Source organism: Rhinopithecus bieti, unplaced genomic scaffold, assembly GCF_001698545.2.
Source record: "Rhinopithecus bieti isolate Rb0 unplaced genomic scaffold, ASM169854v2 scaffold_72306, whole genome shotgun sequence".
Taxonomy (NCBI): Eukaryota; Metazoa; Chordata; class Mammalia; order Primates; family Cercopithecidae; genus Rhinopithecus; species Rhinopithecus bieti.
In genome coordinates, this window is record NW_016827147.1 from 123,106 (window position 1) to 143,220 (window position 20,115).

At 39.9% G+C, this 20,115-nt stretch overlaps 1 protein-coding gene across 1 annotated transcript in view; it reads right to left on the minus strand.

Moving 5' to 3' along the window:
• Window positions 1-19,020, minus strand: part of ATP6V0D2 (ATPase H+ transporting V0 subunit d2) — a 55,736-nt gene extending 36,716 nt beyond the window's left edge. The window contains exons 1-2 of the mRNA XM_017863723.1: window positions 18,618-19,020; window positions 3,381-3,552 (exon numbers count right to left, since the gene is read on the minus strand). Of these exons, the coding sequence (XP_017719212.1) occupies window positions 3,381-3,552; window positions 18,618-18,747 (302 nt within the window). The 5' untranslated portion in view covers window positions 18,748-19,020. The remainder of the gene's footprint in view (window positions 1-3,380; window positions 3,553-18,617) is intronic.
• Window positions 19,021-20,115: the final 1,095 nt, after the last annotated feature.

Genomic DNA, 20,115 nt, shown 5'->3' on the forward strand with positions numbered 1-20,115 from the left:
AAAAAAAAAAAAAAAAAAAAAAAAAAAAAAAAAAAAAAAAAAATAAAAATTAAATTATATCATACCAAGAAAATAGTTTTGCAACATATATTATGAAGGGCTGAAACTTTCTTAATTTACAAAGAGCTGTTTTACGTCATCAAAAACTGCTGAAAACTCTAATAAATATAGGCAATTAGGTCATGTATCAATTCCACATAAATAATAAATATGAAATGATCAATTTCACTTATGAAGAAATAGAAATTGAAGTAAAGAGATACTATTTTTTTAACCTATTGGGCTGACAAAAGTTAAAAAGAAAATATCCAGTGTCGATAATGGTATAAGGACACAGGCCTTTTCACAGGCTGTTTTAGGGGATTCAAACTGGTGCTACCTTTGTTGAGTACTTAGAAATATTTACTAAAATACGAAAATGCACATTCCTTTGACTCACCACTTCCACTGCTAAAAACTGAGCTTAGAAATAAGTTCAAGACCTGCATGGAAATAAGCTAATTGGTCTACGGCCATACCACCCTGAACGCACCTGATCTCATCTAATCTCAGAATAAATAAGCTAATTGCAAAATTTTTTGTAATGGGAAAAAATAAAAATAATTTAACTACTTGTCAATAGATGATTGGTAAATGGAATCATGACACATATAGTCAATTCTATGCAGTTATTTAAAAATTATGATGTTTTCCAGGCATGATGGCAGACATCTATAATCCCAGCAGTTTGGGAGGCCAAGGTGAGAGGATAGCTTGAGCCCAGGAGTTCAAGACCACCCTGGGCAATATAGTGAGACTCTGTCTGTAAAAACAGAAATAAATAATACATTAAAAAGAATGACATTCGCAAGCATATTTCTAAGAAATATTAAGTGGGAAAAAAGTACAGAAGGAATATGTTTCCATTTGTATAAATTCAAAATGTGTGGGTGGGAGAGTGTGTAGCAATAGACACACATACATGTAAGTATTTTTCTGGAATAACACATAAGAAACTGAGAAGTGGTTACTTTTGGGAGAGAAACTGAGTGGAGGAAGAAGGGGACATGTAGACACAGAGTGATATTTTTATGTTATGCTTTTCTGAACTCTTGAAAGATTGTAATTATGTCCCTTAATTACTTTTCTTTTTTCTTAAAGATATTATTCATTAAGTAAAGTTGATCCTCAGATTGTATGATGTGATGTGAAATTCCAAACGGAAGAGACTTCCTTTACTTCTGCTCTTGCCTGCTGTCAATAATAGGAAATTTGCATTGATTTTCCTTTGTGCCAAAGGCCTAGGAATGCAGTTCTGTTTTCATGGAATATTTTCTGGTTGTCATATTTAGATGCCAAGGAATATCTGCTACAGTGTGAGAAATCTTGCTGACTGATATATTATTTTCCCCTGAAATTAAAGGCATGTGTAGAAATTAAGGTCCACTTAACTTCGCTCAGCTCAGCAAGTACATTTGGATATTCTTAGTTCCAGTCTCTTGTTTGCAGGACTCAAGGGCAGAGATACTGTTATTTGTAAAGTGGAAGAATGGATGATGGAGCATGGTGGCTCACCTGTAATCCCAGCACTTTGGAAGGCCGAGGCGGGTGGATCACCTGAGGTTGGAAGTTCGAGACCAGCCCAGACAACATGGTGAAACCCCTGTCTCTACTAAAAATAAAAAATTAGCCGGGCATGGTGGCACATGCCTGCATGCCTCCTTCCCATTTGGCACACCCACTCCAGCCAAAACTGAGGCTGAGGCAGGAGAATCGCTTGAACCCTGGAGGCAGAGGTTACAGTGAGTCAAGGTCATGCCAGTGTACTCCAGCCTGAGCGATGGAGTGAGACTCAGTCTCAAGAAAAATAAAAAAAGAATGGATGATGGAGATATGGAAGGACAAAGAAAGAATAGAAGGATAGAGGGAGTATCTTCCTGGTCAGATAAGTGGATTCATTTCATTCCCTGGTCCTTGAGGCAACACTGTCATTTTATCGTTCAACCAGACAGATGCTGAAACTGCTCTTTCAGAAGGAGTCTCTGCCTTCTACCTTTCCAGGCTTTCTCTTGTGATATTTTCTTGGAATCTGCCTCTAAAAATCTTAGGTTGTCTCCCAAAGCCATGTCTTCACACAGCCAATGCCCAGTTTCCTTTATACATACAGCATGTCTCTAATTTCCTTTTTCTAGTACTGAGCAGTGTTTGACATGAAGTCCTGTTCTTTTGTTCCCCTTTGACTAATCTTTGGCTTATATTATCCAGCATTTTTTTGTTTTTTGATATTTTCTTTCCACAAATATATTGACGCCTGAGTGCCAGGCACTAGACCTGGGCTAGGACCTAGTCTTCAGAACTTTGTGCTTTACATCTAAATTTTATCTGCATAACACACAGCTCATCCATTTGTGGGTCTTTGTTCTGTTTTTCAGCTAGGAGAACTGGAAAGGCACAAACCTATTTCAAATGGTCCATTTCAGCACTAAGTAAGATTTATTAATTGGTGTCATAAAAGTGCAGTTTTTTTTTTTTTGGGGGTTCAATTTTTTTTTTTTTTTTTTTTTTTTTTTTTTTTTTTTTTTAGATAGAATCTCACTCTGTCGCCCTGGCTGGAGTGCAGCAGCACGATATCAGCTCACTGCAACCTCTACCTCCCGGCTTCAAGCAATTCTGCCTCAGCCTCCCAAGTAGCTGGGACTACAGAGGAGCACCACTACACCTGGCTAATTTTTGTATTTTTAGTAGAGACAGGGTTTCACCATATTGGGCAGGTTGGTCTCAATCTCCTGACCTCATGATCCACCCGCCTCGGCCTTCCAAAATGCTGGGATTACAGGCGTGAGCCACCGCTCCTAGCACTAGATATTTTTTAGAATGAGGAGCTCACGTATTGCACAATTGGAACTGTGGGTGATGGATAAAAATAAAACACATATAACTTTCACAACAGTTACTTATACTGTTACAAAGGGAATTAGCCACGGTATATGTGACCTTATGAATACTTTGAGATATTGTCAACCCCATCCTCAAAAGTGATCTAAAAATGTCACATAACATTTACCTTCAGCGCTAACACCTTAAACACCAGCAACACGTTTTTTTTTTTTATTAAATGAAAACTGAAAATATTCCTTTAGATGGAGGCTACCACCACTGATACAGTCATGTTTATAAATCAATGAAATCCATTTTCTAATGCAAAAATGTGGCTCTGTGAGCTGATCGGTTGCTAAAATTTGAATGAATTTAAACTTACAAACAATGGAAAAGGTCTTAAGTCTCACTCTGGCTTAATACCCCCCAACCCCGTAACTGTTAGGGGTCATCCACACGAGTACTGTTAGGGGTCATCCGCATGAGTACATTGGGGCTTATTGGGGCTTTCTGTCGTCACTTACGTCATATAGGTGAGAAATGTGCTAAGGGGCTCCAGGGAATGATTCCGGAAATACTCAAATTCTCCACATAGTCTTTTCCTCATCTCGGTGTCAATTTTGGAAACAGTAAGAGGATTTGTTTGATTAGCCAAAAAGTTACCATAGTCAGTAGTCTGGAGATGAATTTTCAGGTCTGAAATTAAATAAAACCCAATTCAGGTTAAATTTTGAGCATACACAAATAGCTTTTTCAACATTAGTTGAATTCATGCTAATTTTATGGTACATACATATGTATTATCTTATTAGATTTTAATATGAGGTCTAAATATGATTTAAACTTGATCTCTAAAGCAACAGAAAATGTAATGTGAATATGGATAATCCAGCACACCACAAAATGTGTTTTTCTTTTGTTTTGAGAGGGTGTCTCCCTCTGTAGCCCAGGCAGGAGTACAGTGGTGCGATCTCAGCTCACTGCAACCTCTGCCTCCTGGGTTCATGCAATTCTCCTGCCTCAGTCTCCCATGTTGCTGGGACCACAGGCGCATGCCACTATGCCCAGCTAATTTTTGTATTTTTTTAAGTAGAGACAGGGTTTCACCATGTTGGCCAGGCTGGTCTCGAACTCCTGACCTCAAGTGATCTGTCCACCTCAGCCTCCCAAAGTGCTGGGATTACAGGCAGAAACCACTGTCCCTGACCCTCACAAAATATTTCAATTACCTAAGAAGTCTGGTATTATTTAGAAGGTCTGAAAACAAACAAACAAACAAAAAAAAACTAACAAACACCTAATCCACAGATGGCAAACAGGTTTTAGTCATTTGGAAATAGCTACCTGGGAAACTGTTGAGGATACTAATGCTCCATCCCAGCTTGATGAAAAAGATAAATGTATTAGTAGTAGCTACCATGGGTGTGGGGGCAGGTGGCATGGGCAGTCATCGCTGCTCTGTTTCAGTATCCTTTTATTACAGATGAAGAAATTGAAGCTCAGTGGGACTAAATGGTGGAGTTATCTAATGAGATTGAAGTAGGAGATTAGTCCCCTTATTCTTATAACCCAGCATCGATTTCACCAGACCATGCCATGCATCCATTAAATGTCATCTATTTTGTGCCAGGTAATTGGATTGAACTGAATTTCAGCTTTGTTGATTGTCACTTCCTCCTGAACAAACCATGTGTTTTCTAGAATCCATACTTCAGTAAATGCTGACCCAACCCCACTCTAGAATTTTTTCCCACACCCCTTTTCAGATTGGCTTATCATAATCTACCCTTCAAGGTCTGGTTATAACATTAAAATAATAGCTGCCAATGATTGAGTGCTTATTAGGTACTAGGTACTATACTGAACTTATATTATCTCATTTAATCCTCAAGGCAATTTTATGAGGTAAAAATGATTTCTATGCCTTTGTGCAGATAAGAGCACTGAAGTTCAGAGAGGTTAGTAACTTGTTCAAGATCACATAGATTAAAAAATTAAAAAATCTCACGTAGATAAACTGTGATTCAAAACCAGGTATACCTGGCTTCAAAGTCACTTAAAACTTTATTTTATTGCCAACCAATTCAATTAGATTATCACTTGCTCTGTAAAGATTTAATTACCTCAGGCAGAATTATTCACTCTCACTCATCTGAATTTGAAAGTACTTTGATAAAACCTCTAGCATAACATCTATTATAGGATATTATATAGTCTTAAGCATGTTAACCCAGAAGGCAGTCACACTATCTTAGTTAAATCTTTTATCTGTGACTGCTTGTGCAGAACCCAACATGTAAGTGTTATTGCATATCTGAGTGTCTAAAATGTCCTTGGCAACATCCAGCACACATATGGAGCTTATTGGATCTTCATTCAAACATTTATTAAGCATCTATTACATGCTGCCAACTACAGGAGACCCAAAGATAGACCAGACATATTCCTCATTCCCAAGGAAACTCACTGTTTGGTAAAGGAGGAGGCAGCCACAGATGATTCAAACAATGTGTTAATTCAGTGATAAAGATAAGGTCCTTGACTTATGGGAACATAGAAAATGAGACCCAGATCCATAAGGATAGGAGCAAGAAGCCTAGGAAAGTGTCTTGGAGGAGATGAGCCTTAGAATACTATGTTAAGAGTGGAGGAAGAGGGGAGAAAGGATAAGAATAGGGGCAGGCATTCAATGACTTAGTACAGGTGTGGTGTGTGCAAGGAGCTCAAAGCAGTTCAGTGTTGCTGAAGCATTAAGTGGGAGGGAAATAAATTGAAAATAGAACTCCCATATGATCTAGCTATTTGGATATATACTACTGGATATATATCCAAAGGAAATGAAATCAGTGTGTTGAAGAGATATCTGTACTCCTACATTCATTACAACATTGCTCACGGTAGCAAAGACATAGAATCAAGCTAAGTGCCCATCAATGGATGCATGGACAAAGGAAAGGTGGTATGAATATACCATAGGATACTGCTCAACCTTCACAAAGAAAGAAATCCTGTCATTTGTGACAACTGAGAAGTAGAGAGTAAAGTAGTGGTCATCAAAGGGCGAGGAGTGGGCCAGGAGTGGTGGCTTATGCCTGTAATTCCAGCACTTTGGGAGGCAGAGGTGGGAAGATCCCTTGAGCCCAGGGGCTCAAGGCTGCAGTGAGCTATGATCACGCCACTGTATTTTAGCCTGGGTGACAAAACAAGATCCTGTCTCTACATTAAAAAAAAAAAAAGAAAGAAAGAAAAGAAAAAGAAAAAAGAAAAAAAAAGACAGTGGGGGACAGGTGAGAGGGTGAGGGATCAGAAAGATGTCAAAGGATACAAAATTCAGTTAGATTCAGTTAGATAAGAGGAATAACTTCAAGAGACCTATGGTACAAAATGGTGACTATAGTAAATAGCAATGTATTATATTTCTAAAATCATGTAAATAGTAGATTTTGTGTTCTCCCCACAAAATTTGGTATGTGAATTAACATATATGTTAATTCACTTGATTGATAACATATAGGTCACATTGGGCAGGCTTCCAAATTAACCTGCCTGGCAGAGTTCTTATGATGCCTATCCTGTCCTGTCCTGTCCTGTCCTGTCCCGTCCTATCCCAGAGTAAAGAATCTTACCGTGAGTCCCTCAAATTGTTGATGTACTGATTAATACATAACCTACTGGCACTTAAAAGGACATTGATTTGTTTCTGAATCATCACATTTTGGTGATTGGTTTCTGCATCATGAAGTTTACTGATTGTCTTGCATGTAGACATTGTAGCCTATATCTCATCTGTAGCCAGTGATTGTAACCTCTATATTGTGACCTCCAATGAAAAGAACGACTCTAGTATGAAGAGTCCTCCTCTGTTCTTCTAAACTTTCCCTTAAAAGTCTTCCAACTCACAGCAGACTCTGGGACACACTCAGCTTTGTTGCTGTGTCTTCCTTGATCGGTCCTCACACTTGGCTTCGAATAAACCTTTGTTGAACTATTTCTGCCTTAACAGACTTAATTTCAGTTGATACAACAACTAATACATATATTAAAACAATGTAGGCTGGGTGTGGTGGCTCACGCCTGTAGTCTCAGCACTTTGGGAGGCTGAGGTGGGTGTATCACTTGAGATCAGGAATTCCATCCAGATCAGCCTGGCCAACATGGTGAAACTCCGTCTCTACTGAAAATACAAAAATTAGTTGGGTATAGTGGTGGGCGCCTGTAATCCCAGCTACTCAGGAGGCTGAGGCATGAGAATTGCTTGAAGCCGGGAGGCAGAAGTTGCAGTGGGCTGAGATTGTGCCACTGCACTCCACTCTGGGCAAAGGAATGAGAGACTGTCTCAAAAAATATAAAATAAAATAAAACATCATGTTGCATATGATAAATATATGCAATTTTTGTGTGTCGATTTCAAAGGAGCGGTAGAGAAGGGCAGGTAAGAATTGAAGCCAAAGAAATAAGCAGGACTGTCCTAAGGAGGGTTTGGTATGCCATGTTTATCCAGAGATAACAGAAAACCACTACTGCGAGCTATGAATTGACTGCTCTGGTAGCTGGGGGAGGGTGGATCTGCAATTAGGGACAATGTGGTTCTTACAGTCTTCCTCAGTGTCTGGAGTAGATTTTGCGTCGGAAATGCTGTTTATCTGATGGCAGAATTTATTTGCTCAATTACCTATTTAATTAACTTAAAACAATTCTACTTTGTTGCCATGCCTTATTTGGCTTTCATTTTGGCATTTCAGATTTTTATGCAATTTGACAGTTTGAATCCTCAGCACCAAGGAATATTTGCCAACAGAAGTGACACAAATGGTATTTCTTTCAAAACCATGATATTTTGCTCATGTGACATATGTTTCTTTCAAGCAAAATAACTTTCAAATCTTTCAGCTGCCAGGGACATCCTGAAATTAAATATCTCAGTGTTTCAGACCCTGTAGGAATCTTACAATACTGTAGTCAGTGAAAAGGCAAATGGAATAGAAGGAATCTCTCTTTCCCAGCACTAAAATGATCCAAGGGATGCTTGCTTTCAGATTCTAAGAGAATCTTAGGGTCTGAAATGCACTCTGGGATGATGATAGATTGTCAATAATAACAACAGTACTCACAGTTTTATAGTTTTCAAAATGAGTTCACTTAATTTTTGTTCCTGCATTTCCCTAAATGCTTATCTAAACAGGTATGTGAGTAATAAGACTTTGTGGTAAAATAAATTTGGAAGGCACGAGCTTCTTTACTGTAGGAGTTGAAAGCCTTTACTACATGAAAGTGATTTCTTCGAAAAGAGTATGGGACAGAACCTCCCAAGCCACTAAAAAACAATGGGCTGCCCACAGAGCACACTTGGGAAAATTACACTATTTTTTATCTAGAAAGATAGCGTGGCAAATGGTGTTTTTTCCTTTTTATTAAAATAAGGACAAAAGAATGTATTCCAAACTATAGGATCACCACCAACTAAATCAATTTAATAGGTGTCACACAGCAATAGAATTAAAAAAACAGATTACACCATTTTAACAAATAGAGTCTATACATAGTGTGAATGTGTGCCTGCATGTATGCACTCAGTCATAATATAAACATGCGTTTTGTGTGGGTTGCAGTCACTGCGTGAAGGGAATTATCTGAGATCACAAGGCTAGCGAATGAGTCAGGATAGGGAAGTTAGACTTCATGATTATTGTCTACTAATTTGTTGGCAGACTATTTTTAGAAAATTCCTTTTTACTGGGTGTGGTGGCTGATGCTTGTAACCCCAACTACTCTGGAGGCTGAGGTGGGAGGTTTGCTGAGCCCAGGAGTTTGAGACCAGTCTGGATAACATAGGGAGACCCTATCTCTACTAAAAATAAAGATAAGTGATTGTCTACTATACTATCCAAGCAGCCTCCTGCCTTTCCCCACACTCTGCTGCTGCTGAACTTAGGGAAATTATCTGACTTTTCTGAGCTCAGTTTCCTCATCTACAAAATGGATACAGTCTATGCTTTAGGCTGTTTTGGGGATTAAACAAGGTTGTCTGGTACAGTGGCTCATGCCTGTAATCCCAGGACTTTGGGAGGCCGAGGTGGGAGGACTGCTTGAGGCCAGGAGTTTCAGACTAGACTGGGCAACATAGCAAAACTCCATCTCTACAAAAGAAAAAAAAAGTTAGCTGGGCGTGGTGGCACATGCCTGTGGTCCTCCTACTCAGGAAGCTGAGGTGGGAGAATTGCTTGAGCCTGGGAGGTGGAGTGAGCCGTGTTCAAGCAACTGCACTCTGGTTCAGGCAATAGAGTGAGACCCTGTCTCAAAAAAGAAAACAAACAAACAAAAAAAGATGATGCAGGTCGGTAAAGAGCCAGCATAGAAAATCCACCACAAAATATTATTTTTTCAATTGTACCCACCTATCTCCAAAATAAACTGCCAGGGAATTCAGCTTTTATTCTCTAAACCAGAATTTTTCCAACCAACCTATTGGAATCAACCATCAAATCTGATAATTACTCAGACTTTTAATAAATACACCAGAACATGTACAACCGGACACTTATTTCTCCATTTTTACTAATGTACTGCTATTCTCAGGGTGTTGAAACTTCAAAGTCCTCTTTGGTGCTTTATCACTCCAAATGCCCTGCATTTCTTCCCTGATTTCTGCTCCTTACTCCTGTTTTGAATGACATCTGGCACTTCGATTACTGCAGCAATCTTTGAATTGATTTTCCTAGGTTCGTTTCTCCTCATGTGCTCCCCGCTTCAAGTTTAATCTTTCCTAAGAATTGTTTTGGTCCTGTAATGATCCTAAAAATAGCTCGGAGCCACTGAAAAGTTTTAGGCAGATTAAAAACAACTTTTATAACATTTGTAGAGTGTTTTACCATTGCCAGAATGGTTTTAGTATACATAATCTCTTAACTTTAGCAATAATCCTGTTTCATAGATGAAGAAACTGAGGCTCAGAGAAGTAACTTGTTCCTGTTTTCCACGCTGCCAAGTAGTTGACTGAGGTCATACCTGACTCTTGCCCTCATTCAGTGTTAGCTTCAGGATCTTGAAACTTCAAATCAAACCTTCAAGGTTTTTCAGAGTTTTCCCAACCTGAATTCCAGCCTTATCTCCAAGTATTCTAGTATTGCAACCTAACTGGTTTATTCCCCATCCACAGGCTTTTATTTTTTCCCTTTTTTAATTCATTTGTTTTCTCTGCCTGCTAGAATGTCTTGACATCTCAATTCTTCTCCTCCTGAAAACCCATTTCACTGGCCTTTTATCAACCTATTATTCAAGACTTGGTTCACCTTCAAGTATATCTGCTATCAATAGGTTTGAACCATTTTTGGAGTTTGAATTTTTATCTCACTTTACTTATTTGTGACATCCTATCAACTACACAGTTGTCTAGGTAGTAAATGGTGTCTTTTTTTTTTAGACAGATTCTTGCTTTGTCACCCAGGCTAAAGTACAGTGGCATAATCATAGCTCACTGCAACCTTGAACTCCTGGCCTCTAGCAATCCTCTTGCCTCGGCCTCCCAAAGTGCTGGGATTACAAACATGAGCCACTGCATCCAGCCTGTTCTTTTTTGTACTCTCTACAGCTCCAAATGCATTTTTTTTTTTTTGCCATATAAATGAGCCTCAAATATTAGATTTAATTTGTGATTAAAACTTAAGATCTTATAGCAGTGACCCCACAGAACTTCATTATGCAGTCCAGTAAATCTTACTGGGGTTGAAAATCTTCATTTTAATTTTTATTTACCAAAATAAATATTTTCAAAACTGGTGCTTTCTGAAGGAGAACAGAATAAACTAAATGGAGTCATATCCAAATGCCATTATCCAAAACCATAAAATGGAAAGAACTATTTCAGGAATTCCAAAGTCTAGCAGAAGAGGGAAAACAAATTCTTGTTGTATGTAAACTACAGTGCAGGGGTGTATTTTTAAGATTTACAATTTACAAAACATCTTCAAATATTTTGGATCCTCCCAGTGAACTGGGAGTTAGGCCAGGGAGATACCATCTAAAGATGAGATAAGAAAGCACTTATCAGTGCTCACGCTTGTAATCCCAGCATTTTGGGAGGCTGAAGCAGGAGGATTGTTTGAGGCCAGGAGTTTGAGATCACCCTGGGCAACAAAGTGAGACCTTGTCTTTGCAAATGACAAAAAAATTAGCCAGGCTTGGTGGCATACACCTGTGGTCCCAGATACTTGAAAGGTTAAGGTGGGAGGATCACTTGAGCTTAGGAGGTTGAGGCTGCATTGAGCCATGATCACGCTACAAGCTACTGCATTGCCTGGCTTGGGCAACAGAATGAGACCCTGTCTCAAAACAAATTAAAGTAAAAAAAAAAAAAAAAGCACCATGTTAAAGGTTAAGCAGCTTGCTTAGAATCCCAGAACCATAAAGCAGAAGATCCAGGACTTGAACCCAACATGCAGATATTCCCAGCGTGTATTTTCAGATTCTTACTACATGCAAAATACACTCTCAGGCTTAGAGAGGTAGAAGAGAGAAAAGTTTAAGGTGTGCTTTCTGCCCTTAAGAGGTTTACAGGCAACCGGGCACAGTGGCTCACGCCTGTAATCTCAGGGCTTTGGGAAGCCGAGGTGAGCGGATCACGAAATCAGGAGATCGAGACTATCCTGGCTAACACCGTGAAACCCCGTCCCTACTAAAAATACAAAAAATTAGCAGGGCGTGGTGGTGGGCGCCTGTAGTCCCAGCTACTTGGGAGACTGAGGCAGGAGAATGGCATGAACCCGGGAGGCAGAGCTTGCAGTGAGGCGAGATAGCGCCACTGTACTCCAGCCTGGGTGACAGAGACTCCATCTCAAAAAAAAAAAAGAAAGAAAGAAAGAAAAAGAAGTTTACAGGCTGGGCACTTGGTGGCTTACGCCTGTAATCTCAGTACTTTGGGAGGCTGAGGTGGGCAGATCACTTGAGCTCAGGAGTTCAAGACCAGCCTGGGCAACATGACAAAACCCTGTCTCTACAAAAATTAGCCAGGAACAGTGGTCCATGCCTGTAGTCCCAGCTACTCAGGAGGCTGAGGTGGGAGGGTCACTTAAGTCCAGGAGAGGTAGAGGTTGCAGTAACTGAGATCATGCTACTGCACTCCAGCCTGGGTGCCAGAGCCAGACCCTGTCTTAAAAAAAAATTAAAAAGCTTGCAATAAAGCAGATAGAGCTATGCATTTATTTATCGGTTAAGCCTGTAACTGCAGCAGCCTCTAGAGCTAGACAGACAAATGAGGCAAATGTTCTGCCTCAGGATGACACATCTATGCAAATGTCACAGATGTTATATAGGATAGGTTCATTACAAGGCACCGTGGAGCATAAAGTTGAAGCTTGTCAATTCCATCCCATCATAGATACTATAGAAGAGGGCTTACAGAGGAAGTGGCTTAAATGGAGACTTTAAAGGGAGATGGTTGCTTTCCAGGGACACGGGATAAGGGATGGAATTTGTGATTGAAGGAGCAGCTGTAGAAAAGGCAAAGCATTCTGGGGAAGGGCTTACAAGGTAGATCAGCTTTTTAAGCACAGTGTCATTTACCTTGCCTGATGGGAGCTATTGATGAGTGTGTGTGTGTGTGTGTTTTAAATAGGAAAGAGAATTGGATATGTCTCTTTAATATAAGGCAGGAAAAACGCTATAATTAGAGGTACAAATAATGTCTAAGGAAGCAAAGGAAAAGCTCTTTGAAATTAGTCATCCTCCTATATGTTATTTTGAAATTAAAAATAAGTAATAGGTGTATATACAGGTAAACAGTGACAGGTCCCTATGCTTGTAACTCACCTACCCACCACCCCCTGCCACTCATTCCTAGCTTCATGTAACCTCTATTTTTAGTTTCTTTTAATCCTTTCACAGTTTCTTTGTATCTAGGCAATCATATAGGAAGTATATTTTTAAAATTTATCCCCCTTTTTACTAAAGAGTGCCATGCCACACCTGGTTCTTCCCCTTGCTTTTCTGACTTAATGTATCTTGGTAATCTTTCCATATGTCTCATTTTAGACTGCTTCCTCATGTGTTTTTCCTTTTATATGCAGAATATTCCATTATGTGAATGTTCCATAACTTACTTAACTTATTCCTGGCTGGTTGTGGTGGCTCAGGCCTATAATCCCAGCATGTTGGAAGGCCAAGGTGGGAGGATTGCTTGAGCCCAGGAGTTCAAGAGTAGCCTGGGCAACATAAGACCCTGTCTCTACCAAAAAATAAATTTAAAAAAATGAAAACGTGTTTCCTGCAGAGGGACACTTAATTTGTTACCATCGTTTGCTATTCCAAACTATGCCACATAAAAGGCCAGCCACGGCAGGTCATGCCTGTAATCCCAGCACTTTGGGAGGCTGAGGTGGGTGGATCACTTGAGGTTAGGAGTTTGAGACCTGCCATGGCCAACATGGTGAGACCTCATCTCTACTAAAAATACAAAAAATTAGCCAGGCATGGTGGTGCACTCCTGTAGTCCTAGCTACTCAGGAGGCAGAGACACAAGAATCACTTGAACCCAGGAAGCAGAGGTTGCAATGAGCCGAGATTGCGCCATTACACTCCAGCCAGGGTGACATAGCAAGACTCCATCTCAACAACAACAACAACAAACTATGCCACATAAAGAGCCTTGTACAGCTGTCATCTCACATGTGTGCAAGTTTGTCTATGAGACTTGGAATTCCTAGACAAAATGTATAAGCATTTGGAATTTCGGTAGGTACTACACAATTGCCATCCTTAAGGGGTTCTCATTTTCTAATATTTTATTCTCCAGATGGGATGCTTTTTAGGGCAGGGACTCTATCTTATTCATCTTTACTCTCTTGGCCCTAGCTAGAAAGTACTTACTAGATGGTGTTGAATTAATTCCTACCTGAAGACACAGTTGGAGAAACTCTGAAGCTCAAGCCCCTTGACAGGGGCACCGTTGTTGGTGAGATATAATCAGCTTTCCTAATTCCCTTCTAAACAAATTGTGGCAAGGACAAAGTAAAGACTTAATCCAGGCCGGCAGCTCACGTCTGTAATTCCAGGGCTTTAGGAGGCCAAGGCGGGCGGATCACCTGAGGTCAGGAGTTTGAGACCAGCCTGGCCAACATGGTGAAATCCCATCTCTACTAGAAAAAAAAAAGTTAGCCAGGCATGGTGGTGCATGCCCATAATTCTAGCTACTTGGGAGGCTGAGGGAGAAGAATCGCTTGAACCTGGGAGGCAGAGGTTGCGGTGAGTCAAGATCATGCTGTTCGACACCAGCCTGGGTGACAGGAGCTAAACTGCGTCTCAGGAAAAAAAAAAAAAAAAAAAAAAAAAAGGCTTAATACAGAATGACCTCCCACATCTTGAGAGCCAGTGGACACTGTTATCATATGTTTTAGAAAAGACTATTTACTACTAAACTTCAAGTATTAATTTACTATTTTGTCTTTTTTGAGAAGGGAAGAATATTTCCAAAAGTCTTATTTGTAATTTTTAAAAATTCTGTTGCTATTGTAGTTCTGGACAGCTTTGTAGTTCTGGACGGCCCCTGAAGACGTGCACTAGCCTGGGAAAAGTGCGAGTAATTATCAGGCAGCACAAGCAATCTGTCAGGTGATAGTCAGGGTTTGTGTGACTAGTTTCCTCTGGTTTCAGTGACTTTCAACGCAGCACACTCAGCCCTGTTTTTACAGCAACAATGAATCAGCCAGACGACCCAGGTAGACCCAGGCAACAAACCACCATTGGGAAAAAAAGATATGAGAGTCAGGGGAGGATCCAAGCTCAATTCTTACTCTCCCACAGATGGAACTCCTCCCAGCTTTGCTATTGGGAGGCTTTGGGAGCCCTTTGCTATTGGGAGTCCTTTCAAAATAACAGTAGTGTTATTTTTTAAAAGAATATCCTATGCTCTTTTAAAGTTATTGTTTTGGTTCAAAGTCGCTTTTAAAGACCCTAAAGTTTCTTTATAGATACAACTTTAAAGAAATACCAGTGACAAAGGCAATGGGAACTAATTTCCTTCTTCTGTACCTAGGAAAGGCTGAGTCACAGAGGATCCAGAGATCTGAATCAAGTCACAATTAGTCAGGGGCAGGCCTCGGAATACATGAGTATTTCTTACTGCACTCAACCCAATTATGCACACAATTAAGCACAATTATGAATACTAACACTTTTCAAAGCTTTGCTAGATGATCTTTATTTTCTCTCTTCTAAATTTACCCAAAACCTTATACGTTCCTTGCAAGTTGTTCTAAAACAATTTGTTGCTATCAGAACACTTTCCTTTTAAAGACCAGATGACTTAAAAAGACTAAAAGCAAATTTAATCTTGGCCAAGTTAGTTTTTCTTTTACAGAAAGTGCCTGCTTCAACATATGGTATTGGAATGGCACAGTGTAACATGTTCTTTATCTATAGTTTGTATGGTGTATATTTTGCGCAAAAGTAAACTAAAATCCTTAAGCCCTTAGAATTCTATTCCAACAAGTGCCTCTGATTCTTCTCAACTCTGAATCTAGCTCCGGGTGGACTGAGTCTCCCTAAGTACATTCACGGATGCAACCGTTGCATTGCTGTTCACACACTCTTTATTTCTCAACGTTCTATAAAATAATCAGGTAGAACACTCATTATTTTCTATTTCAAAATGGAGTGGACATCAACTCAACACAGACCTATTCATATATCTTCAATTTATACTCAGGAGGCAATGGCATATTTTTGTGGAAAAGGAGACACAGATAGCTCTATCCATCCTCCATCACTGACAGCCTGTTAGGTGGTTACAGCCATTCTAAGTCCCAGTGTCCTCAACTAACAGAGGACATGAAATTCTTGTTTAGATTTGTTTTCTCAGCAGTCATGATAACCTAAACATGGTTTGATGATTCACGCTTGATATTTCTGGGAGTCTCTGAACAGTAGACTGGCACACAGATTCAAATGTAGTTGAGAATTGGGAGGAGAGAGAGGTAAAAATCATGAGACACAATGACAACAAAGCAATAGAGCACAGGTGGGGTGGCTTCAGGTGGTTTCCCATCCCCTGACGTTGTATAGAAAATTCTGCATATGCCTGATTATATGTGTTTTTCTAAACACAAGCTTTATTTTTGAGATCTTTGAGAGGGTTTGAAACCTTTTCTTCTCTCCCAAACTGAAAATGAAGATACCAGATTCAGCTTACTGTCTACGTAGAGGATAGATCTGTTAATCTCATTTCTTCCTCCTTCTATCTATCCCCTTCCCTCAACAAGTCTTTTGATTAAAAGGGACTTTGTCAGAAAATATAGGGAGCAGTTTTAAATTCCTCATTTTATCTTTTACTTTCTAGAAATCTTTTTTTTTTTTTTTTTCCAAGACAGGATCTCACTCTGTCACCCAGGCTGGAGCACAGTGGTGCAGTTACAGCTCACTGCAGCCTCAACCTTTTAGGCTCAAGCCATCCTCCTGCCACAGCCTCCCAAGTAGCTGGGACTACAGGCATGCACCACCATGCCCGGTCTATTTTTAAAATTTTTAGTAGAGATGAGGTCTTGCTATGTTGCTCAGGCTGGTCTTGAACTCCTGTCCTCAAGCAATCCTCCCACCTAGGCCTTTCAAAATGCTGGGATTATAGGCATGAGCCACTACACCCGACCTATTTTCTAGAATTCTTTTTTTTTGTTTTGTTTTTTTGAGACAGAGTTTCACTCTGTCGCCCAGGCTGGAGTGCAGTGGCGTAATCTTAACTCACTGCAACCTCTGCCTCTCAGGTTCAAGAAATTATCCTGCCTCAGTCTCCCAAGTAGCTGGGATTACAGGTGTCTGCCACCACACCCAACTAATTCTTTCTATTTCTAGTAGACATGGGGTTTTACAGGTGTGAGCCACCTCTCAAGGCCTAGAATTCTTTACATGGCTTTAGATACGGCTTCCCTTGATTTATCTCTGAACCCTTCCTTCCTTCCTTCCTTCCTTCCTTCCTTCCTTCCTTCCTTCCTTTCTTCCTTTCTTTCTTTTCTTTCTTTCTTTTGTATCACAAAGATATTTTATGTATTCCTTGAATTTAAATTTGCATTCCTTAGCTCATTTAAGAACTTGACTGAAAACTAAATATAATTCATTAAAATGGCTTCTCTCAGAAACACTTAGTCAGCCCTGTGTTCTTTATTTTATGCAGATTTTCTATAGATGATTAACGTTCTCCAGTCACCAAACTCCTATTTTCATACGCTGAAGTGACTTAAGATTTGGGGTTTTACTGTAATTATTTGTAGCCAACAGAGTTAGTTATCTGAAAGGTTCTTGCTGTTTCCAATGCTAATGAAAGAGCAGGGTTTGTCCTAACTTGGGTGGTTCTGTCTGAACGCTGGCTTTAACTGGTCAGAACTATAAACAAGTGGCCTCAGGACCCTTCAGCCCTACTTGAGGAGGCTGCAAAGTCACCTTTAGAAGATTCATTGGTTCGTTTTTGTCTTTTAATGCCCTTCCTAGGAGGCTTTATTCTTACCGCTTTCTTGTCTTTTCTAGAATAACCTGGAAGCGTTAAACCACCTTATTATTGACCTATATGGGTTTTATAAGTATGTTTCAAAATGAGTGAGTGTAGCTGTTTTTAATAATAAAAATACTTTTACAGATGTGGAATCTTTGGTAATGTTTTGGAAAAAAAATTGTGGTTTAGAGACAGTTTCCACTTGTTGAGTACTTATTTATTATAACTGAGAACACTGTGGCTCAGAGGCTTGGAGCCACAGGTCACCTACCCAGGCATGACAGAAGTCAAATCCAGGACTATTGAATCCAGGGCTGGCCCCACCAGTAACGTCTCTTGATTTTTTTTTTTTTTTTTAAACTTCAGTTAAAGGTAAACTTCAAACTCTCAAATTAATAGATACTGAGAAATGTGATAGAATAAAAATTCTATAGAACAAGGTTTTAAATATATACATTTTTTCTTTGCCATAGATCCCTTGGCAGTTTGGAGAAGTCCTTCTCCAAATAATGTTTATAAATATATAGAATGAAAATACACAGGATTACAAAGGAAACCAAATATTTTTAGACATAGTTATCAAAATGTCTTTAAAATGTATAAGAATCTGGCCGGGCACGGTGGCTCACCCCTGTAATTCCAGCACTTTGGGAGGCCAAGGCAGCAGATCACCTGAGGTCAGGAGTTCGAGACCAGCCTGGCCAACATGGTGACACCCCATCTCTTTAAAAAGTACAAAAATCAGTCGGGCCAGGTGGTGGGCACCTGTAATCCCAGTTACTTGGGAGACTGAAGCAGGAGAATCGCTTGAACCCAGGAGGCAGAGGTTGCAGTGAGCCAAGATCATGCCACTATACTTCAGTCTATGCAACAAGAGTGAAACTCCATCTCAATAAATAAATAAATAATAAAGGATGCATGTAATATCTAACTTCAAAATAGAGAAAACGTACATGACATTTCAAGGTATCTGCAAGAACTTTAAAGGGATATGAAAACATTGAATTTTTGTTGGTGACAGTGTCACAGATACTACTTATCTTAACCACTGTGATTTGTTGCCTACATTCGTAATCAAAGATGTTATATTTCACTTAGAGATTAAAAATAGAGATGTATTTTTTTTCCTCATTCAAGTTTATGGACCCCAGAAATCTGGACTGCAGGAATAAGGATCTGCTCAGAACTCTCAAACCATAGGATTATGGGATTTTTTTTCTCCATGCTTCTGGAAAGCGTCATCATTTCCTTTTTTTTTTTTTTTTTAAAGGGTGAGAAGAGTTACACTCACCTTCTAGGGTCTCACACTGGACCAGGTTGATATAGTCTTGCTGGGTCAGGAGACTGGCCTTGCATCCTCGAACCAGGCCCTCCAGGTAGCCATGGTCCACGTTGAAGTACAGCTCCGCACCTTCGAGCATGGGGGAAGAGATCAAAGCCAAGGTAGGGTGAAACAGCTCTGTAGTCCTGGACGGCCCCTGAAGACGTGCACTAGCCTGGGAAAAGTGCGAGTAATTATCAGGCAGCACAAGCAATCTGTCAGGTGATAGTCAGGGTTTGTGTGACTAGTTTCCTCTGGTTTCAGTGGCTTTCAACAAAGCACACTCAGCCCTGTTTTTACAGCAAGAATGAATCAGCCAGATGACCCAAGTAAACCCAGGCAACAAACCACCATTGGGAAAAAAAGATATGAGAGTTAGGGGAGGATCCAGGCTCAAATCTTACTCTCCCACAGATAGGACCCTTCCCAGCATTGCTATTGGGAGGCTTCAAACACCTGAATGTTTTGTAAACATTCCTACCACCAGCTGAGCTTTCAACTGTAATTTACACTAACCCAAAATTTTTTGAAGACTATCAATATGAACAAAGAGAAGGTCTTTTAATAAAAATAGTTTAATTTAGGCTGGCATGGTGGCTCACCTGTAATCCCAGCACTTTGGGAGGCTTAAGGGGGCAGATCACCTGAGGTGAAGACCAGCTTGGCCAGCATGGTGAAACCCCGTCTCTACCAAAAATACAACATTAGCCAAGCTTTGTGGTGCATGCCTGTAATTCCAGCTACTTGGGAGGCTGAGTGAGGCATGAGAATTGATTGAACCTGAGAGGCGGAAGTTGCAATGAGCTGAGATCATGCCACTCCTCTCCAGCCTGGGGGACAGAGTGAGACTCTGTCTCAAAATAATAATAATAATTATTATTATTATTATAATTATATAAGTAAATCAAATGTGACTAGGCAGTTTGAAGAGTCATGAGAACCTAATTCTGCCACACCATTGTAAGACAAATGGTCAGAAATGTCCTAAAATTGCCAAAGGCTCGTAGCTGCCTCCTAGCCAGTCAAAGGGCACAGCCCAGAAAACAGTCCTGGAAGCAGATACACAAGGCTATGATTCTATAATAATAAGCCACTACCTCTGCAAAATTGGACTGTTTATAAGACACCCTATTTTCTTTTTCCTACTTGAATCTCATGATTACTCTGCGATGTGGATCTGCACAGACAATATTATTACTAAAATCACAAATAAGGAACCAGTCCTCAGAAGCTGTGAGGCAGCTCAAACGCATAGCTGGCAATACAGTAAGTATTTAATGAAGCTGGGACTTATGTTGAGTTTCATGCTCCAAAAGGAGTGCTTGTTCTCCCATATATTGTATTTAGTTAAAAAATTATGTCAAATATCCTGAATGCTATTTACATATAGAGTGTTTCATATATATTGTGTCAAATCTTTAATTGGAACTAAAGTCCCAGAAATTCTCCAGTCTCTATCATGGTATTT